This window comes from Micropterus dolomieu, linkage group LG10 (genome assembly GCF_021292245.1).
Source record: "Micropterus dolomieu isolate WLL.071019.BEF.003 ecotype Adirondacks linkage group LG10, ASM2129224v1, whole genome shotgun sequence".
NCBI classification, from domain to species: Eukaryota; Metazoa; Chordata; class Actinopteri; order Centrarchiformes; family Centrarchidae; genus Micropterus; species Micropterus dolomieu.
The window spans coordinates 7,233,377-7,257,421 of record NC_060159.1 but is presented as its reverse complement, the minus strand read 5'-3'; the positions used below and the strand labels follow the sequence as shown (position 1 = coordinate 7,257,421).

Genomic DNA, 24,045 nt, shown 5'->3' with positions numbered 1-24,045 from the left:
GAGGGAAATGTCAGAAGTGCCAGAGTGTGAGCATTAATTGGAGACAAATTTTAAAACCTGAGGAGCATTTTGTGTTGAATTGGATGAGAAATATACACCTTATTACTTCCCCTGATTCAGTGGATCAGTCAAAAATTCACAAAATTGAAGTTATATTTGCCCAGGCTGAGAGACCATGCAAATGTAGTGGAGGTAAATAGCATTTGTCTTACACAATGAAAAATTCTAACTAAAACATAGTGACAAGAGCGATGGAGGACACTACTTCTGGTAAGACATGTTTCTGTTTTTCTTGGTAAATAATTCAGTATTTCAAGAGAATAAACAACTCTCTGATACTGGATGGCAGAAATAGTTCGAAAAATTCAAACATATTTATCAAGCAAGTTACTCCTAAGTTGTATAGGTATATGTGTAATCTTTAAGAGCAGCTCTTGTGGTCACATGATTGACCATGGGTGCTCTGATGAGGCATAGCCAATCAGAACAACGATGTACCATATGTCTGCCCCATTGTTCCTTATTTAAAAAAACTTTTTTTTTTTTCCAGTAAGCCTATTAATATTATTATAATAACCATTTAAGTTCATTTCAAATCATTAATATCACCACTAGCCCTTAACTCATGCCATAAAAAAATATTTTATTTGGCTATATTGCTGATACTTAAATATGGATTAATATTAGGGCATTTGCTCACATAGAATGTTTGCACCCCTAAGGAGTTAAAAACAAAGTTTTGTAACATCCTATCAAATGTGCGTTTGACACCTTACAAGAAGGCAGCAGCTTCACATAGTGGTTATTGTCTCTGAAGGTGTGCGCTCTCCTGCGGACTTCTGGACTGCAGCCATCTAAGACCCCAAAAAGCTGTTCTTAACCAACTTAAGAGATGTATAGAGCTTTCTTAAAAGTGTTTTTAGTCAAAAGAGGTATAGTTTTTTTGTTTGTATTCTTATGTTTGTAAGTAGGACTAAAAGAGGAAGGTTTTTATTTATACCTTTCACTTAAACCCTGATTCCTAAGTTGGGAACAACTAAACTACACTGAAACATGTTACAATAAACTTTATTAAGTTACTGTATTCCGCCGTTAACTGTAAGTGCTGTCACATATACCAACCAAACTTTAATATGGAAACAGCTGAAATGTTAACTGCAAGCGTAGGACACATTTCAAAATGAAAACACAAGCATGAACATCCAACGTGCCGCAATGTCTCAAACAAACCCTAACATTCTTGTCTGACATCTGACTTTTTTATTTGACTAATTCCTTGATATACTGTATGACAGTACAAACTATATAATTCCTAATGAGTGTAGACATGCAGAGCCACAATGGGCACTCTGTGTGTCTCCTGATCCCAGGATGTCCAGTGAATCAGTCAAAATCTCTGCTACCACTCACTACAGCACCTGACCTTGTAAGAATGCAAGAAGCTAATAGGATGCGTGTGTGAACCCCAAACTCCCGTAACCCAGTCTAGATCTTTGCATTAGTATGTTAGTCGTGTTGAACATGGGCCATATGTGCCATGTTTTGCTGTGTGTATGTGTGGTGGGGCAGGGGGGTGAGTGTGTGTATGGTGAGTTCCCTAGGGAGTGTGATATTACCCAGCATGGTCTGCTCCTGGGAGTGCTTCTATTACTGCCAGCAACGCCTCTCCCGGAGAGCATGATATTACACACACATACGCTCGCTCCCACAGAGGTGACCCCCACTGGGCCAAATTTCCCCTTGCACCTCCAGCCTGCCAGCCGTTTGTGTGTATATATATGCGTGTGTGTGTGCCTACTGTCTGCCCGCTTGCCAGCCGATTAAATCAATGCTGCAGAATATCTGTCTGCCGGGGCCCCTGCCTCTGCCAACCAGCCAGCCAATCAAAATGCTCAATCTGTAGACCCCCCCCCACCGAGTCGAGAGGCCAATCACAGGGTGCAGCTCACAGGAAGGGTCTGTCACCTGGGTTATAGCGGTCGCCTTGGCAACAGGCATCATCTGTGCTTGAAAGCGAGAGGAGGTGAATTGGACTTTTCATTTTCTGACAGATTCGCAAAGTTGAGAAAAGGCAGCATGTCTCAAAATCGATTATCACAAAAAGTATTTGAGGTCAGAGACGGCCTTTAAGTTTTCAGTGGGGTTCAACTTTGATATAGTATGACACCGATTTTAAAAATAGGATACCTTCACAAGGGATCTTACAGCGTAAAAGCAGGTGATAGAGGACTGTGGTCTTGACATTCACCTGAAACTGTGTTTGTGATCTCCATTTATATGATTTCCTCTCTCCGTCCTTTGATCCCATCTGGTCTCACTCCTCTGATATGAGCACTATTTTCTGGATGATGGGTTTATTTGTGTTGCATCTATGCGCTGGAAAACAGCCACGTCAATGTAGCGCTCGCAGCTGAAGAGCAGCATTACACAACAAATAATCCACAACTCTAAATGTTAACCCCTGCTTTCAGAAAAAGCTTACAGCATGAAACTCAAACTGACTAGGATTAGACTTTAAATTGCAAGTTTAAGCAATATTACACTTAAAAGAAAGGGATTTAATGATATGTATCTGTGTCACTCCACCAGTTTGTAGTAGTTTTGATGAGGAAAGCTGCAGTTTTTATATGCTGCTATGTTATAAAACTGCAGAATGCTGAGCGATATACAGGTATTTTCGTGATGGATAAAACATACGTACTGTAACTTGCCTGGGACACGTCAGTGTGAGTAAAAGACAAAAGGGGAAGAAAGAGTAGACAAAGGCGAGAGAGAGAGAGATGATTGTGTGTTGCCAACATCTGTTTCCTGTATTATATAAGCTGTGGGGGCTGGTCTCCCTTGGAAATGGGAGATATTAAAGTCCTGCTGCCACTGACCCCGCTAGTAACACTATACTACTGCTACTGCATTCCTGTGGACTGTTATGTTTTCACATATACATTTACCATAAAGCATAGCACATACTGTATATCAAGACTTAAAATACACTAGGACAGTTCACTTCATTTTAGACAACTAATCCACAAAAAATACATAGAAGGCAATACTAAGAGTACTGCATTGTTCATCCTAACTCATTTACTGTGTAAATTTAACCAATGCTTCAATGGGTAATTTTAATCACTTTCTTGCAGAGAGTTAGATGGGAAGATTGATGCCACTCTCATGTCTCTCTACTAACTGCTTTCTTGTGTTTCAAGTCTATAGGCTAAATTAAGCTAACTTTAATGGCTGTTGCTTCATATTTGTTGGACACACATGAGAGAGGTAGCCATCGTATTCTTATCTAACTCTCAGCACAAATGCAAATAGGCACATCACCCAAAACAAACTCCAACTTCAAGGCTGACAACATTCTATATGTTTCTTATTGTCAACAAATCCCATAAAATAACCAAAACAAAAAAACAAAACAAATTAATGCCAACAAGTTCAGCGTGTGTACCATAGCCTGGTTTATCTTATTCCACTGGCCATAGAGCTCCACAAAAATTTAAACAGATAAATGAGCCACTCCATTCCAGTGGCTGACATATTGCTTTATTACAATAACCATGGCCACTGTAGTTTTTTCACGGTCAATCCCACATACACTGTCCTGGTACAATAAATACTCACTAGAGCGCCAAATGTAAATCAATCCGCTGCTGAAAATAGTCCCTAACAAACACACTACTTCCTCCTGTGTGAGTAATGTTGAAAACTACTGTGCCCCGCTGTACTTAGCAATCTGTGCCATGGACTGTATAGATAGGTCAGAAGGTATTATTATTAAAGACATTTGTATTGTTGGTTTTGGTAATTTTATGGGATTTAATGAAAATATATTCTAACAGTTGTTATACTGTCCACTGCTGAAACTACAGCTTTAAATCGTTTAATGATATTTGACAATGGCATTTATATGCTGTAGAGATCCATTTAAACAGTTCATATTGGCTATAATGAGAGGAGAAAGTAAATGTTGTTTTCAACTCAGTCATGAAATGAGATTAAGAAAGACATATGACACACAGAGAGCACAGAGCTGCCACTCTGTGCAGAGAAACATGCAAGGCATCTGCATAACAAGCTTTGTTGTCCAGAGCATTTTCACATGTTTATACAACCTATCTAAAGTACAACTGCAATACAAGGCTCCGTCATTACTTACTGTACATATACAGAACTAATAATACAGTATACAGTAGGTAAAGTGCAGCATGGACCGGATACATGTCTGATTCAGAGATTAAGCACAGTTGAAGAAAAACAATATGTCTGCTGCTCAGAAATGAAGCAGGAGCGTCACTGTAATACGCAAGCAGGGAGACAAGAATTACAGCAGTGGACGCAAATGTTCTAACAGGGAGTGGAACACAGAGCTTTTTGAAGAGGAAAGAGGCAGAAAGGGGGAAAAGAAGAAGAAGACGGGGGACATTTCTTCTGATGAAGTCGCTTGACACAGGCCACTTCTGTTCTTGTTGAAGACCATTTGACAACAAAGAACGGGACAAAGAGATGGGTGTAAAAGTTACATGTTGGTTGGACAACAGGGTATTTTTGTCAGTACATAGAAAAACCAAGTGGGGTATTATGTGGAAATTTCATCTTTCTACAGGTGTTGGATTGACTTCTTCTTCCACAAGTACCAAACCTGTTACCCACGTGGTTTTTATTCAAGCCAAAGTTTGCCCCAGTTTGTGCTTCTCATGTGCTTGTCATTTGTACTTTTTCAGTCTTTTGCATTGGCTATTACAACTGAATCACAGATGTAAGTCTCAACTCCTCAAAGATAAACACAGGGCAAACTTTGCAGGTCATTTGCCAACACTGCATACATTTCCAGATACCCCAAAGACTGTCCTGCTGGTATGAAAAGATAATCCATTTGGTTCACAGTACATTTTTAACCAATCTCACAATGTGCAACTCCATTCCTTCAACCAAACTTTACTCTGTGACTGAAATATAATCAGAAATGCTCATAAAGTCTCTGCAAAAGCAATGATTACACGAGAGACACAGACTGGGCCTGGTCCAATGTAAGCAATTTCCAAAGCAGCTATGATATGTTGTCATTTAGCAAATAATGTCAGTGAGGTCATTTGGATTTTGGCTCTTCCACAGCTTGTCACGGTGGCATAATTTTCACATCCATGAAAGTTCTCCAAGGGCAGTACCAAGAACCAGTCTTACAGATGTTTAAATTGCTTCCCTTAGGCAACATTAAAACAAACGGTATGTGACTTTTCCTCATAGTCATGACTCACAGTGACAGGAACAAATATGTCGTACACTTTTTAAACAAGATAATAAAAACTTTTACAAAAACAAAGCCAGTAGCATACCTTTTTATAGCTTATTAAAGAAGTATTAACTGTATTAACTTGGAATTACCATCACCTTATAAAGATATGGCTAACATGTTAGCAAACAACTGGCTGTTTACACATCCATCCAGCAGACACGATGCAACAGTAGATTATATTTGGGGTCATGTTTCTCTCCTTTAAGGTCTGTTTTGGTCGCCACCAACTCCCAAATATCTGGTTCATCGGCTTCTAAATGCTCCACTATGTTTACATGCTAGTTGCTAACTCTTTCTGTCTGCTGTTTGGTGCTGGACAGGTGGCGTACAGTAGCATTTTCTCCTTAAAAAAATCTCCCTTTTGTGGCTGATAATGGGGTTAAGGAGAGGTGAGAGTGAACCAAAACTGTAATTTTGCAGACCGTAAAAACAAAACAATGAGCTGAAAGATGCTAAAAAACTGAATCATTACATTTATTAATTTTAGCTGATGCTTTTATCCAAAGCGACTTACAATTGCTATACATGTCAGAGGTCGCACGCCACTGGAGCAACTAGGGGTTAAGTGTCTTGCTCAGGGACACAATGGTAGATGGGTCACAGTGGGGGATTGAACCTGGGTCTCTCACACCAAAGGCATAATCTTATCTATTGCACCATCACCACCACCAATCAGGTGGGTACTCTGTCGTTTTGTCACTTTGAGTGAGCCCTTCCATACTGCATATGGTAAACTGACCCTTTTTTATTGTGAATATATTGATGAGTGCAGCTTTAAAGTTACATCTATCATAAAGCTCACCAGCATAAGTCTACTTTCTTGTTCACCTTCATTCCCTGTTTAGTTTAAAGTAATGTACTGTTTAGTAAAGTAGTTAATTGCATGCAAGTGTTCTTCCACGTGCAGTCTTTCAAACAATACACCCTGTATATCATTAATGTGTCTGTGATTTGAGAGAAAATCAGTGGCAGCGACCTGCTGATAAATTAATGTCAAAAAAACAAACACCTTAAGCAGACAAATCTAAGCTCTCTCCTGCTACAGTACAAAGCTCAGAGTTAAAATGTAGAAGAATCAAGGACGCCTCTCTTCTGAATAGGGCAAGTTAAGTTAGAGGCGACACACTTAGGTGCAACACCAAGAGAATTCATAGTGAGTCTTAGATTACAAAACTGTCTGTTGTCTCTGGTGTGATTTCATAAGAGGCTTTGAAATATATCACTGGTCGTGTGTGTGTTTGTGTTGTGCTGTTACAACACTGATCTTCAGCACTGATCCAGAAGTCTGAGGGCAACAACACTTGTCATTAAGGCATGTCATTCAGCACAGTGAAGAATCCTGTTTGTAAACAAAGCCATGGCAACCATGGGACTCTCTCTCTCTCTCTCTCTCACAAGTTTGCAATCTCACGCAAGACTGACACGCACACACACACACACACACACACACACACACACACACACACACACACACACACACACACACACACACACACACACACACACACACACACAGACATGCACACACTCACATACACAGAGCAGCAAGCTTATCTAAACTAGTCCCCATCTTGTCATCTGCCTGGATATGACCCAGAAATACAGTCACTGGAACAAATAGGCCACTGTCATATTAATCTCCACCTCTGTAAATTGATGGAAATATGATTTGGTGCGTTCACAGTAAGCCACGTCTCCTCCTTTCTCCTTGTGTGTGTGTGTCTCTCTATCCATCCCTCACAACGATGACTTGACCTCCCCTTAACCAAATCCTTTTCTTATTTTCCACGGTGAGAAATGAGGAAAACATAAGAAAATATCTTAGAACCTGTAATTGCATGCTCAGTTTGGAGAGACAAACAGGTGTAGGAGAAGGCAAAGCAGGGAGAAAAAAGGAGTATTCACATGCAGATATTCTCAGTGAAAAGCTTTGAATGGCGAAGTCTGACTGAAATTACAGAGATTCTGTAATTGCAGCTTCAGATAAAGCACGGCACTTGGCAGGTAGAGTAGGAGTCTGCAGAGATGTGCCCTCATTTCCACACCGACACAGTGCTCACGCGCACATGTGTGTGAGCACTTTTAAGCATTCATGCGTGCTTGCAAGTGTGTGTATATGTGTACACTTATTTGTTTGTGTGTCAGACATGCCCTGCGTGTGTTTGCAAGTGCGCGTGTATATGTGCGAGAGAGGGGAATGGGTTTGAAGGGTTAATTAGCGTGCTGTCTTAAACGGTGTGCAGTGACAGGAAGACAAGACAGGCTGTCCTTGCCAAAATCACCTCTACACATGCTGCTCCACATGCACGCACACACACACACACACACACACACACGCGTGCACACACACACACACACTCACACACACACACACGAGTGCACACACACGCACACACACTCACACACACACACACACGCACACAGTACATATGTGCAGATAACACAAGATGAGGACATATACTCATTCTCCACAACTCAGCACCTCAGTGCCCATCTTAAGCTCTTACACACATGCACATATTTTCACAAACACACACACACGCCTAAGTCAGTAAAGCCAAATCAGTTTTTCCGTTGCTACAGCAACAGCATACTTTTATGTCAACTGCAACCTAGTTACTATGGAGATATGTATACAAGAGAAACTCTGTGCCGTTGTAGTCAAGGGCCAGATGACAGCATAGCGTGAGGGTGTGTGCACAGACACACACACACACACACACACACACACACACACACACACACACACACACACACACACACACACACAGCTCACTCAAAAGGAAGGGTTCAGGTTCACACGCTGGTCAAGGAAAGCATAAAGAGATCCCATATCCTCCAGTATAATCTCAATCAGCAAACATGCAAAGCTTGCATTGATCCTCGCTGTTTGTCCCGCACCCCCAACACCCTCGGGCAAGATGAAATCTAAAGTCTGCTGGCATCTGTGTTATTAAATCCTCCAGTATTAATTTAGCACTAATTGAGTGAGGGATTCATTCCCCCGTTTACCCCAAGTCTTTAATGGAGTAAAATCTGGATAAGAAAGCCAGTATAAAAGACTGTATCAAGACTTAAATCAAAAGCGAAATGGTGTTCCCACTGGGGAAGCGCAGAACGTCTGAGTGAAAGAGAACTATGAAAGCAGAGATCATCAACTATTGATAAGGCCGAATCTGGTACAGCTGTAGACAAAATACAGAATATGTTTGACTTCAAGTTGGATATGCCTGCAAACCTCTGATAACTGTCTGGCTGTGAAATAAGTTATAACCACACACGATTGAGCGAATAATGGGCTGCGTATTTACCGTGTAGCTGCAGTGTTATTACATGTAAGCATTCAGAATATGACAGATGAAAAGTGATTAAAAATCCCTGCACTGGTTGGAATAGAGGCTGGGCTTCATTTGAAATGTTCTTTACCTGAGTGTGCGAGGAAGGATTATCTAGGACAAACTAATTGGCCAATTAGTATAAGTATTTTCTATGGGGATGAAAACAATTAGAATTTTTTTGAAATTATAGAATCATATGGATGAGTACACCCTTTGTTTTACTATGGCCTTATTGTGCAACTGTGCCATATTTTACCCAGAAGTCAACTTCGATAAAATTCCCGAAGTTTAGTCCTTTTCAAGACTCATTTTTGGAAAGATACTTTTTTAAGACCAATTTAAGACAATAATAAAGACGATAATTTTATTTCAAAATAATTCTAATAAAAACACATTGAATATAAGGTAGGTTGTTGTTTTTAACATCTTTTAAATAAAATAACATTTTCAATAACAATGGTCACAATTAAATTACCACGAAATAAAATGCATTGGCTTGTGATATTTACAGTTAATATTATAAAAATGGAGACAAAAACTGTTATATACTACTGGTATTTCTAATACCAATAAGGCTGTCCATCTCAGTGAAAAAAACACCATCTTAAAATTGGCATCATAACTCCTCCTCAGCTGTTGGTTAACTTGGTTACTTTTGAGCCACTTTGTTTGACACGATCGCTGTTTCTCTCCATGTTTCAGTGATATCGTGACATGCTTCAGTCGGGAGGGCAACATGCGCTTTGCCGATATTTGGCGCCATCTGTTGTTGTGGGTGTATATTAGCATTTAAAGTGCTTGACCCCAAAAACAAGACGCGTTTGAGTTTTTAAGATGAATTTCAGGAGAAAAAAAATTGTCTTATATTCGGACCAATACAGTATTACTTTTTCAAATTTGAGTTACCATTAAAACCGTGTTCGATTAGCGCGCTTTGTAAACCCCTCTGGTATATACTGCATCAACCAAGTTAGCAGTCAGTCTCCCAGACGCAGGTGCAGCATGAAATGGGGGTTTGTTTTGGGTCAATGAGAACATGGTGGAAGGCAGTGACAGTCTAGAGTGTGCCCGTAACAGTGCTGAGGGACACGTGATCGAAGAAAATGCTGTGAAAGAGGGCACTTTGTGACTACCATCCACTAATTTATAGCAAATGCTAGGTAAGTTCACTTTTAGCTCTTTGCATGATTTGGGGACTTCGGAATTATTTTAATGTTCCTACAAAAAAAAGTGCACAGTGCTGGAAATGTTATTTGTGGTTTTCAATATAAAACTTGATGAAATGAGTATGTATCAGTAGTTTTTAAAAAAATATTTTCATTACATTTTAACAATACCGCTGCTAACTGCTGATTAGGTCAGGAAATACGATCAATGAATAATAAATGAACTGAAATGACTCTCATTGCAACTTTCACAACAACATTGTTTGGTAATAAAAAGTATTGATGATCAATACCCCTCCCTTGGCTTGAGAGAAGGTAAATATTTTGAAATTTTTTTTACGCAACTGACGCCTTTACCTGGCTCCGGTCTTTATCCACCTTCTTGAAGCACTTGTTGAGTGACAGATTGTGGCGCACTGAGTTCTTCCAGCCTGTGGGGGCGCTTGCAAAGTAAGGGAAGTGCTCCAGGATCCAGCCATAGATATCCTTGACAGGCAGCCGCTTATTTGGCGCATCCTCGATGGCCATGAAGATCAGGCAGCTGAAGGAGTATGGCGGTTTTCGGTTGGCCCCTGCTGCCAAGTCGTACGCGGAGTGTGCATCGCCGAGCAGGGGGTCATCCAGGGAGGGAGACGAGGAGGAGGGTGAGCGTGGGTGCTGACCGTCTGGGTCCTGGAGGGGGGAGACGCTACGCAGCCCCGAGTGGCTGAAGCTGTTGAGGAGGTCAGTGCTTTCATGGAGCCAGGAGAGGCTGGTGAGCTCCTCGTCCTCGGCCTTGGAGAAGGAGGCGGACAGGGAAAGGGATAGGTCAGCTGCCTCGGCCTCGGATGCAGCTGTGGCAGCGTCCCCCTGCCGGTACGGCGGGCTCATACCCTGCGAGGCACTGGCTCCACTACTGGGGCTCTGGGCCTTCTTACTGGGGGGCATGGTGGGTCCCATCCAGCCCAGGGCTCGCTCCTGGAGAGGGAGACGGCAGAGACAGGAGAAAGGGGAGGGCAAGACGGGGCAGAGGAGAAGGAGGGAGGAAAAGAGAGCGCAGGGGTGGAGAAAAGGAGGAGCAGCGAAAGAGAAAAAGGAGAAGGAGAAAAAAGAAACGAGGTCAGCTTGTGAAATTCAGTTGGCTTCTCACACAAAGCCTTAATTTTTGTTAAAGGCCAACGGGTGGAGACACGCAACAAGATTTTGACCACATTCCCAATTAGGCTGTTAGATCAGAGGGGAAAAGTATACATCATCATTTTTCTCTGGGGCTTTCTATCCAATTCTGACTGGGATGGCAAATTTAGTGCTTCATTGGTTGAGGAAATCTTGCCTTGTACAACGACCCTCTAATTACTAGAGTACCAGCAAAGTATTGACATTACACGGGGTTGCTGTCATAACATATGAACAGTGTTAAAGGTCTATTAGTTGAAAAACACAGCTTTATAACTTTATTCACTGGTTTTGGTGAAACTGGATCATATTTTATGGAGAAATTATTTTCCGGTTTTCCCCCTGATGTCCACCGGCTGCTCTCCTTAACTTTCGGTGATTTACAAAGTTTGTTAGTCACCAGTTAGTAACTACTGCTAACAGAAGCTGCTGCTAGTTTACTCCTCTAACATTACTACAGAAGCTTTGGACCTCTGTGTCAGGCAGAGCCACCTGACAACATCTCCAGTTAGCAGCAGCTAGCTGTTACTGCATTTTTTCATCAGGAAACAACTGTAAATCACAGAGAGAGTTGAGGCAGAGCAGCCTGACATCAGAGGGAAAACCAGAAACTATAACCGTAAAAGCACTTTCTGTGAGACATACTGAACAACCTTCAACTTTAGCTCGATGGAATAATCGATTGGTGTTGTTTTGGACGTTGGGCTGGGTTGAGTGGTGTGTTCAGTGGGAAGGTTTGTCTACTGCGCTGAATGGCTGGAGGAGGTCCTATGCTACGCAGGTCCATTCATGACATCAAGAAGGGAGGCATATTCAAACGGCGTACTTGCACACACATTTTCTGAAAGACTGAGCAGGAGAAAAAAAGAGAGGATGTTTTTTTTCTCATAGTTTGGGAGACACACCGGGGACAGACACATAGGTTGAAAAGACATGAAAAAGTGGATTTTGTTTAATATGTTGTTTAATATTTAAATACTTTTAACATCTCTACAGGAGGAGAAAACGTAATTGTTCAGGTTGGAGCGCTGAATGGGCGCAGAATAAACAGAATAAACTAACTGCTGATTTACAACATTACAAATAGTGTCCATTGGTGAGAGTTACTTCCACATCTGGAGATCTGTGAGAAGAGATGATCAGGGTCGGGGGATTTGCAAAGAACAGAGAGAAACAAACATAAGTGTGAGTTAAAATCCATCCCTATTCTAATCAGACCATTATTCTCCCAACATAAAAGCAATGTTGTGCTCGTTAGACGCAGCCAGAGTGTGCTAATTGAAGGGGACTGGGGCTGCGCATCACACCACAATCAGAAGGCTAACAACCAGGCCTTTGATTGTCCTCTAGCTCAAACAGCTGTGGGAAGGACCCAGGCAGCAGTAGCTATAGCTAAATGTAATCTGCTCCACTCACCCTGTGAACACGTTTCAGAGTCTGGACACAAACACACGCTAGTATGCACATGTGCTAACTCACACACACACACACACACACACACACACACACACACACACACACACACACACACACACACACACACACACGTGAAAACGCTAACCTAAATTTGCATGCACACAAATTCCTGTCCACTCGCACAGCATCAACAAACGGGTTAAATAAAAGCGCACACATGCAAACATTGATGAATACACACACACACACACACACACACACGCACGCGCGCACACACACACACACACACACACACACACACACACACACACACACCATTAGGACATGGGGATTAAGTCCAGATATGTTCTGGCTGGCCCCTGTGTGGTGCGATCCCTCTCTAATCCAAGGTGATCATCAGCCGATCTGTCCCCTCACTCTGCGTGATTGACTGACAGCTGTCACCCATGGCAACCCACTGTGCCGTGACAACTGTCAGTTCACTACAACTCCGGCCGTCGAGTCACCATGGCAACAGAGCAAAACAACTCAGCTCCTCTCTCGTTCTGACGCTTGTCTCTTTTTTTCTCTTCCCTGTGTCTGTCGCTCTTCCACCTACCCGCCCCACCCCCCCTTCTGTTTTTCCCACTTTTCTACCAGCACCGATAACTCTGTTTAACAGTGTTGATAGGCCGTAGTGGAAGGACGCAGCTAAATATAGAATTGTGATGTATAGCTGCTGTGCTGTTGCGCCGCGTATTGTCGGCCAGCCTACAGTCACCCCGCTGCTCCATCTGACTCTCTCCACCTCTTGGAAACACACGGCGGAGCTGGATGTCTTTGATCTCCTCTCTCTCCACTTCTCCCCTCTTTTCACTTCTCACACTTTCTGACAGCACGCACACTCATTCAACAAGCTGTACCTGTCTGATGTACAGCGTTGTTGCACCAATATTGACATTGAGCGTAATGAATTCAAATTGCTCCGGTGACGATAAGACCGTAGCTGAAAATAGTCAGCTCATAATCAAAGGGATGGGCGAGATGGAAAGGGTGTTTGACAGGCTTTTCCGTGTGTGTGTGTGTGTGTGTGTGTACTCATGCATGTGTTTGACAGGCTTGTCACAGTGTATGTGTGTTTGTCTTAGGAAGGAAGTGAGGGCGTCGTAGTGACACTGTTCCTTGTAGGAGTCCACTGGAATGCAGAGATGGCTCTGATGCTCTCTTTCTCTCCATCTCCTCTTCCTCCTCCTTGTTATGTTGCCATAGCGGCAAGGGGGCCATGAAACATTACGGCTGACAGTAAAGTCATCTCATTTTACTGTTGCTATGACAACAAACTCCTCACTTGGTTGGGGCCAGCGCGAGCTGCCGCCCAAGCCTCGTGCCTGAGTGTGTGTATGAGTACATGCACGTGTGTGTGTGTGTGTGTGTGTGTATGCCACCATGTCTCCCATGGGCTCTCATAAAGCTTAACACACTTGCTCAGCTCTAAACAAACTTTCATGCAACTTCTACAGCGGCCCCTCAGGACCAACTGCTAAAGGACAAAGGCAGATATCGCTCAAGTTCAGACTAAATGATGTCTGCTGTGTGTGTGTGAATGTGTTTATGTGTGTGTGTGTGTGAGAAGCATCCTCGCATTTGTTTGACAGATGGGACTGTGCTATTCTCTCTGTCTTCTTCATTCTCTGGATCTCTTTTGTGTTTGCATGCTTTGTTTTGATTTGTGTTCATCTCTGTTTGGCATGTCCACATTTGGCTTAGCGTGTGCATGTGTTTTTTCCCCCCCGTGTTTTTGTGTGTGTGTGTGTGTGTGTTTGTGTGCATCGGACGGTAAGTACACTCTCCATCCAAGTGTCTGTGCATACCAAAGCGATTTAAAGCAGCTGTAATCTGTACGGTGTCTCTCTCTCTCTCCTCGCTGTGACCCTGGCACCACACCGGTTCTGTTTGCACTGTGCACCCTGATAACACTGACTTTAAAAGACGCCATTCAATTAGAGTAAATGGCTTTCTCCATTTGAAACCCCATTCATGAACACTTAGAGTCAGATTGTTCCTATTATTATGCTGCCATGAATATAGGTTCCATAAGAAGTAACAAAGGCTGAAAATTACAGTGCGAACTGTGTAGAACATTCACTCTACTCCACAAGTGAAACAGCACTCTATTCAGTAACATTATTATAAATGATAGCAGATCTAGCAGATTAGAGGATAAATTTATAACAAAAATCGATCAGCAGAAAAATTTTATCTGCAACAATTTCGAAAATCAGTTAATTGTTTAGGTGATTTATTGAGGAAAAACATCCCACATTTTCTGGCAACTTTGGTCTCTTTTACTATTTATTTGACTTTCACAAAACAATTCTGACTGAGTCCACTTACTACCCTTTTAAATGCTATCAAATGGTCTTCGTCAGCAGATGGAGCTTACTCAGCTGTTATGGAGATGGATTGTATCCAAGACACATTGTGTTTACTTAAGATTTAAAAGAGTATTTTAACTTTTTGGGAAATACCCTTTGTTTCTTTAGTTAGATGAAAGGATCAATACCACTCTCGTGTGTGCTGTGTCAAGCTACCACCAGCCGCCAGTTAGCTTAGCAGAGTCTCCACTCACAGTGAGGATAAGAGAGGGAGTGACAAGGAACAGTCTGGTACCTGACCCCCTATCCTATACATCCAGTACTTTTCATATTTACACATCAGCTTTTGGACAAATTTAAAAAACGATACATGTTAATAAATGAGCGTTAGAGCTGCTGATAGGGGGATGCAGGCAGCCTAGCTGTTTCCCCCTGTTTCAAGTCATTATGCTAAGGGAAGATAGCCGTCTCCCGGCTCTAGCTTAAATTTTCATCTACAGACGTGAGTGGTATCGATCTTCTCATATAACTCTCAGCAAGAACGCAAATAAGTGTACTTCCTAAAATGTTGGACTATATCTTTAAACCCTAGTGATAAAGTTGAAGGCTCTAAAAAAAAGCTAGTAAGGGATCTGATGTTTGGAATGTTTTGTGAAACTTTCCAAGGCCAAGGTCAAGTTTTCCTCCCAATATTTAACAGAACTCATTTAACAGAAAAACAAATCGCAAAATAAATCAATAATGAACCCAGAAGTATCCCTTCTAGCTCCTCAGAATCACTAAGGGACACATTGCAGTCATGCTGGCAGGCAGTCGTTACACAACAATCAAACAAAAAGTCCCAATTTTGAGATAATACACCTAACTTACATTTGCAAACCAGTTTCCCCCATAATCTAAATCTGATTTCTGAATTTGTTTTTGGAGCAATTATGTTTTTGCCAGGACTTGTTTAGTCACTGCATGTCTATTGACAAGCCTAAAGGTCCTAATCCTAAGTGTGCTTCTTGGTTCCAGCCCTATCGAGCCTCAGCTAACAATGGTGCACCATTAAAAGCAAAACATTTTTAAAATCAATATGTCAATCCACTTTGTTGTCGTCTGCAAAAAAAGAATGGAGGGGTTAAGAAAGTGCTATTTCAAATTCAAAAGCTAATAGTGCTCCAATTAACATGGTTAATAGTTGTCAAAGACACTCCTTTGGCAATCAACCATCAAATTTGAGTGTTTTTGTTTTTAAAGATGAGACTAAACGCAAACCCAGAAGTGTTAATTTTCAAAAATATCACTGACCTTGATGTAACCCTGCTGACCGCTGGCCAGCTCAGAACTCTCTGAAGCCTTTGTAACTGGAGGCAGAGGCCACCAGTGTTTACATGGAGGGGAGAAGGTTAACAAACTCCTCTGAGAGTGGAGAGGGTGTAGGCTAATGCATGTGCCCTAATTGACAGCGTAATCATCTAACACGGCATTCATGCTCTCGCAGATACTTGTCTAAATCACATGCCACATTTACGTAATCCTCAGAAGATCTTCATTCCCCGTTGGCAGCCTTTTCTGTCCGACTTGCAAGCGTTTTCAACATTTCAATAATGTACTTCATTTCACTGTCGTGCACTGGGGTCTGTTGCAATATTAGCCAAACTGACTTTTAGAAATCCCCAAGTCATCAAATTACAGAACCCCCAAAACCACATCAATGCAAAAATATTAAAATAAAACCAAGATAGGCTTATGACATGCTGTCAGCAGCACATTTATGCTCTGCTCTGGGCTTCAGCGGACTGAAGCGACTATAACAACTTTGTCAGTTTGATCGCAGCTTGTGACATATGTTGCATGTCACATCCTCCTGCTCCTCACTTTGCTGTCACTCTTCACTATACAGCCCAATAAAGCCAGTGCCGTGAAAATAATCCCGCCACCCCCGAATGGAGTAGTAATAGTAGTGTAGGAGATAGTGGCGAAGAATGGAATGGTAGCTGGTAGGAGTTATTACTTTGCAGAGGGGTGAGCTGAACCTTGTGGCTCCTCTGGCCACAGTGATAAAGCAGAGAGTCAGATGCACCGAGGCAAAACTAATCTGGAGTTTTGATGACAAAAGGACGACCTTTATCCCTCCTACACATACGCTGGATTGATGGAATGGGAGAGGAAGAGCAACAGAGAGAAGGAGAAAATGAGAACTCTCTCAGCGACTGGGATATAATAACTTCTGCTACATATATGTCAACACCGGTTGTAGGAAGCCTTGTGATATTCTCCATTTTTAGCCCATGAAATCGCTTCCCCCCCTTTCTGTATTTCCTGCTTTTCCCCAACGACAAATATGGGGAATATCAGGGTTCCAGAGGGCTTTAAGGAAGCAGAGCAGGACCAATCACATACTATGAGGTCTGAATGTGTCTTCCTTTAATGTCATCTATAGCAGCAAAGACTTATGGAATAGAGGTCAGGGGTCAGGGCGTCCCAGAGGACTGCTCATGACCCCTCGGCTCTGGCTGCTGCTCTCTGCTGCCTGGCAACCCACACAGTCCCACATGCATGAACACACATGCGGCTAAACATGCACGAATTCAGACATACACAAAGCACCCAGGCTTTCTTTGCCTTTCCATCCGAGGACTGATTTGTTCTGTGTGCAGAGGCTGGCAATTCACCAGAACAAACCTGGAGTGGTTTGTTCTTGAAAAGCAGACATTCTAAGTAAACTAAATAACCTTAAGTATTGTTCAAGTGAAATAGTCACCAATGCCTGTGGACGCCGGTATAATATAATGCTGAAACGATTAATTAATAATTAGAATTACAAATCATTTTCTTTTATTTTTCATCAAAAAATTGCTGTTGACATTTTTGTTTTAGTTTAACTTTCTCACAGTTGAGATGCTCTGAGTGCTACATCAGAGACACGAACTTCTGTCACTACAGGAACTGTTATACTTTCTGGAAAACTTCGCCATTTCCCATTTGTTGGCCATTTGACAGCTGAGTGTGTTAAAACAAGCTTAAAGTGCACTTATTTCTGTTCTGTAAAACTGATTTTCACACTGATAGATAATGTAACTGACTGTTTCCTGCTTTTGAAAAATGACATTGTCTTTTTAGGGGCACCTTTTCTTCTTCAATTACAGGTACTGTGATACAGTATATCATAGAGGACTTGCTTGCTACTATATCGTATATGACAGATTCACCTGTGTTATCATGGGCAAAATATAGTGACAGCATTGATCATAAATTAACCTGCGATTCTCACTACTAATCAACTAGCTATATATGTCCACAATACCTACCTTAGAAATATATCAAAAATTCGATCTATGTTAACTTTTAAGGACACCGAGACCATTTTACACGCCTTCATCTCATCAAGTCTGGACTACTGCAACAGCCTTCTTACTTGTTTAACCCAAAAATCTACTGATCGACTCCAGACTGTCCAGAACTCAGCTGCCAGGCTTTTAACCAGAACAAAGAAATATGACCACATCACCCCTTTTTTAGCTTCATTACACTGGCGCTCAGTATGTTTTAGAATTGACTTTAAAATTCTATTGATCACTTTTAAAGCTCTTCATGGCCTCTCGCCTTGTTATATTTCTGACTTTTTAGTCCCATCCACACCCGCACGTACCTTGAGATCCTCGGGCAGAGGTCTGTTGTCTGTTCCAGACTCTCGACTGAAAACTAAAGGGGACAGAGCGTTTGCTGTCAGGGCCCCGAGGCTCTGGAACAGCCTGCCCGAGGAAATCAGGTCGGCTGAGTCAGTGAAGTCCCTTCTTAAAAAATGCTTTTATAGGAGAGCCTTTCCCGATCTTATTTTATTTTATTCTATTTTATATATATTTTATATTTACTTCAAACGTGTATTTTAGTCCCTTTTTAGTCAGTTTTTTTGCTTTTATCATGTATTTGTTTTTATGTGTTTTATAGTCTTAAACTTGTTAAAGCACTTTGTAACTTGTTTTTGAAAAGTGCTCGACAAATAAAGATTATTATTATTATTATTATTACTACCTGTCAACCCTGCTGTTTTTCCTGGGATTCTCCTGTATTTTAACATTCCCTCTGTCTCTGTCCTCTGTTTAAATATTTTCCCATATATCTAATATATTTCTAACCTGTCTAGGAAAAATGTAAATTTAAAAAACCTCTCGGGAGTATTTGATATGTTTGCTACATTCCCCTCCAGTATAGCAGGTGGCAGTATGTGGAACATTAGCTGTTACATCTAGTGACGGTGCGTTGTTACGTGCGATCGAGATGACTGCGGCTGACTTTAGCCGACTTGATAGTCTAACATGAGCTGCAGGCGACTGCAGAGGCGGGGTATAAAAACAGCGGCATCAAGTCGGACACATTCTACCTGCGTGACCTTACTGAGTCTGAGAGCTGAGATCAATGACTGATCTTGCGGCATTTGCAAAGAAAAATGCGACGAAATCAGGCAAAAGGTGGTCGGACTCTGTGCCTGCAGCCACCTTGCTCCTGCCAGGTTTTAAGGTCATGTGACATGGTGACGTTTTGCAACGTTTAAAAGAAGAAGAAGAAGAAGAACTGTTGAAGAATAAAAACAGAAGTGTGAGGATTCAAGGATGAATGAACGTGAGGGGGATTGAGTACCTGCCAAAAAGGCTAAAAGTCTGTGCAAGAATCTCACCAAATGGGAGGAGGCTTACCCGTGCCTGAAGCAGCTCTGGATTTAGGAGCAGCAGTGCTTTGAGGTAAATACTAATACAAATTTAATTTTGACAAATTAAGTTTGGCGTGCCAATAGCACTAGATGAAAAATGAAGGGATCACCAACGTTATTACAATTTATACTGAGGGGGTCCATGAATGTATGTAATGTATGTGTGCCAATCCATTGTATAGATGTTGAGAATCACAAACTTTAGTGGGTTACATCCTCTGGGGATGGCATGACTTTCAACTAAATTTAATGGCAATCCATCTAATAGTTGAAATTCTGGACCAAAGCGGTCGACCGACAGACCGACATTGTCATCCTGAGAGCCACGTCTTGGTTCCAGCCTCTTAAATGTGAGGATTGGCAGCTCTCCTCTGTTTTATGTCATTGTAAATTCAAAATCTTTACTGAGACATTAAGTGATCATGAAAATTGTCTTTCAGCTATATTAGAACTTATATTGTACAAAGTACAAAATCAGGCATAGACCTAGCTGTTATGTAAATGGTATAAGAAACTTAATTAATGGGCTCTTTGTTAAAATAGGTCAAGGCCCTTGATTTGCACCCTAAACATTATACGTTTGAGTTGAGAGCCTGTCCTGCTAGAGGATTAAACATTACCCCCTCTGTCTATTGGCAAACCAACTATGCAGATAATAAGCACATAATACACAGTATATTTAGGGGAACCGAGCCCCAGAACTTTCAAATTGAAAAATGATAGCAGAAAACACATCAATGAGGCCACTGCTTGTGCTGTAGGAACGGCACTATACTGTTTTACAAAGAAATAAGTGGATATACATGCAGTGACTTAGAGACAAAAGCTCAGAAAGGACAGATGTAATGTATGGTGCAAGGAAATCAAATATTGCCAGTGAATAATTCAAGACGACACACACAAAGACACGCTCAGCCTCCGTCCTCAAAAGTAGGCTAACCACCAAAGCAAACAGACATTTGCATCAGGCAAACACAAAGTAACTTTGGTATGATTCATCAGCAGCCAGCGATCATGAAGTCACGCTCACCCTCGCTCTCTGAGGATGGCGAACAATCAGCCTCAGACATACACACACGCAAGCAAACTGAGGTTGCGAATGTGGACGCTTGAAGGTGACTTGTGTGTGTGTGTGTGTGTGTGTGTGTGTGCAGCCTAGAGGTCCCTTGGTGGAGTGCAGGGATAGTGTGTGAGTGTGTGTGTGGTGGACTGACTGCAATGATCAGGTCAACCTTAAAAAAAGCCCAGGCCCAGGGCTCTGGACTTTCATGGTAATGGCCATGACACACCACAGGCCCACATGCAATCACACATTCGTGCACGCTCACTCAGTTATTCGCCCGCTCGGTTGCTCATTCGATCGGTCCAATCTTTTCTCGGTCACTCTGTTCAGGTCAAGCTAGTGTGCTCTCCTGGTGTGGCATTCAACATGTGTTGTATGTGACAAAAAAAGAACATCATCACGTCTACCACTAGATGCCAATATGGACAGTTTGTTTTGGATCCAGTTCTAAAATACCCAGATTTGATAAGCTAAGAGGCAAACTAATCTCTTATTGTATCGTTAGTCTTAACTTGCTCTATTTATATTAGCAAAGAGCAATTACTGTAAAAAAAACATGCAAGTTGCAGGCTTCTCATATTTACCCGGCACTGATCATTGTTTTTGCAAGTTAAAATGACAAATGTAGCCAAAAGGCCCTAATGAAACTTTAATGTGCTCTTGCACGACAGAGGGTGTGCTGCTCTAAAGATCATCTGATTCAAAGAAACAGAACTCTCTACAACTCGGGAAACGATCAGCTGATTTCAGAGGTCTACTATATTGCATATCGTAAAAATACTTTAAAATTATGACTTTAAACGAACAGTTCAACATTTTGGGAAATAATGCTTATTCATTTCCTTTCAGTGCACAGCTGGGGGTTGGAGGCAATCAGCATAATCTTAGCATAGCTTAGCATTATCATGTTGTATCAATTTGTGTGTTTTTTTGCACATTACTCCCATTTCAAACTTTTTAAATTTTTACTTGCAGAGCCAAGCTAGCTGTTTCCCACTTCCTTCAGTCTTAATGCTAAGCTAAGCTAATCACCTCCCAGCTTAACTGTTAGAAACAAGGCGAATAAGCACATTTTCCCAAAATATAAAACTATTCCTTTAATGTGCTCTTTCAACAGAATGGTGAGCCCTATCTTGTAAAATGATCATCTAATTGCATCGTGTACATTAATCACACAAATTGTTAAACTTTAATTAGCTTATCAACTTAGTAGTTCTGAATTGGGACCACCAGTACTTCAAGCAACTGTAGGACAAGGTGTGAAAAAGTAACAAGACTGCACCTGTTATTTGTTATTTTCTAACTTTAATTACCTACAAATGTTGAAAGCGGAGCCCAAAAAAATTCAAAAAGGGTTTTGAAAGAATTCTGATACAATAAGCAGATTGATCAAATGCTACTAAACCCCAGATGCCAACAAGAAGGGTAATAACGATAAAAAGATAAGACCCACTCTCTGACTGTTGCCACCTTTTCCTCCTCTCCTACCTCTACCAGTCCCTCCCTCGCTCCCTCTAAGGCCTCCCTGTCTTTTCTCTTTGACAGTGAGCGGGTCCCTGCTGGCGCTCTGTGCTCTTTTACAATATTGTGGGAAAGGAGAGAGAGAGAGAGAGAGAGAGAGAGATATCAAAGCGACCAGTGCACAGCCAACAGAGCTTTGATAGCGGGCAGGGAGGGGTGCGGGTCAGAAAAACACAAGGAGAAAGGCTCGGTGAACTGTTTAAAGAGGGGAGCGTGATCTATCGGGATCCCCACATTGACGGGAGAGCAGGGTGGATGAAGCTTTGAGGTAGTGAGTGTTTTTCAGCTGGGTGTCCTGCAGTCAAGAAAAAAAAAAAAAAGTTAAGCAGGGCTCCCTCTCTGTGTCTGTCTGTCTCCCTCTTTCTCTTTCCCCTCTGGCTTTTCCACTTATCTTTAACAAACAGCAGCACAGGCTCTCAGCCACTGGCCGACAGTTTGTCCCGACAACAAAAAACCATGGCAACAACCACTGGAAGACCCTGTCCGGTTCCAAAGGTCCGCCCTCTCTGGCTTCTGCAACCCTCTCGTTGAGCCTTTTGCAAATTTGGCTGAAATTGGAATCAATAAGTGAATGAGCTCAAACTTGGCGATAGAGGTTTGTGATCGAGGAGCTGCACGGCCTCATGTTTGCTAGAGAAAGCATATCAAGATGATTGAAGTTTATTAGGTCACCTTTGGCAGAGAAACGAGATTGGAGAACACAAAAGTGTTCTGGTTGAGAAGAGAAAGCGGGATTAAAAAAAAGCGAAAATAGAAGGACAAGGGAGTGAGGCAGCAGTTTGTCAGAAGCCTATACAGTCCTCTCCGGCCTGCCTTTGCTGACAATACTTAGACCGCTTCTGCTGATGATACAACTCTGCTTACATCCTTCACTCCTCCCTCCCACTCCTACAAGCTGTTTTTAACACTGCACAAGATACCTTATGTCAACTGAAACGTGTTCTGAATGCTGACAAAACAAAAATCAGACTGTTTACAAACTCACAAACAGGCCACCAAAAGGAAAAGTCACACTAGCATGTAAGTTTCAAATGTTTTTCTCTTCATATGGCATCTTTCAGAAGTTACTATGCATGTTTTATCCAATTAAATAATACATTACATCAGGAATTTATGTACTACTGACCATTTTGAAAGGATAGCAGTCTGAATATTTGCACATCCATGTCAGATCAACTGTGCATCAACTCTATGTGTAAGCAAACGTTGGGTATACTAAATAGCTTCTCTTTTTAAAAAAAAAAAAAAGATTCAAGGAGCCGTACTTTGTGTATATCAAATGTTACCATACTAAATGCTAAATGTTAGCGTTGTCACTGTGAGCATGACTCTTTTGCTGTGTCTCAATTCGCCTTCTTCTGTACTTACACTATTTTGAGTGCATGCTGACAATTGATGGCAAATTGCAAATTATGGCAAAACGCAGTGCACTATGGGTACCCGGTTGGTGCACTCATTACAATAAAAAACTCAATGGTCATCTTTGCTACATAGCTAAAGGGGAAGGAAGCTGCAGCAGTTGTGGTTGCTCTGGTGAATTTTGACAGTTAAAGACTAAACTACTGTAACGTTAAGTAACTCACACTGTCAATAACCACATGTAGACCACCTGTAGTGTACCCCTTATCCAGTTGGTAGCGAGTGTGCATATTAATAAGTGTTGTCTAGTAGTTTTTACTTTGATCGCCCTCATTGACCTCGTTGTCTAGCTGGCGTTCTGTCTGATTTGTAAGCTATAGCGCTACATAGCCTAGCTATCGCAACACGTCACGGCAGCTGAGGGTCTGAGGTTCTTCTTAGAAAGCCTAATAATTGAATTGTGGTTGATAAACGAGGTGAAAAAAGATGGATTGATGCAGTGGAGGGTGAAGGACATCAAGTTATTTTGATAACGTTTATCAGCAAGCGGCAGCTAATGTTGCGGGGGGAAGCAAGTGGCAGCAAGGAGGTGAAGATCATTCATCTGCTTCATGTGGTGACATGAAAAGTGTCTCATCTTTGCTCTCCATGTCCTTATAAATGCATAATCTGTAAGTTCTGTAT

General features: G+C 41.8%; 1 protein-coding gene across 4 annotated transcripts in view; it reads right to left on the bottom strand.

Annotated features, from left to right (window-relative positions):
• ches1 (checkpoint suppressor 1) overlaps positions 1 to 24,045 on the bottom strand; it is a 62,239-nt gene that overhangs the window by 20,749 nt on the left and 17,445 nt on the right. For 2 of the 4 annotated variants that reach the window (XM_046061128.1, XM_046061127.1), the window contains one exon: positions 10,155 to 10,754. In XM_046061128.1, coding sequence (XP_045917084.1) covers positions 10,155 to 10,736 — 582 coding nt within the window. In that variant the 5' untranslated portion in view covers positions 10,737 to 10,754. Of the gene's footprint in view, positions 1 to 10,154; positions 10,755 to 11,597; positions 11,754 to 24,045 lie in introns of those variants that run through there. The other 2 variants (XM_046061129.1, XM_046061130.1) reach the window with 2 other exon arrangements.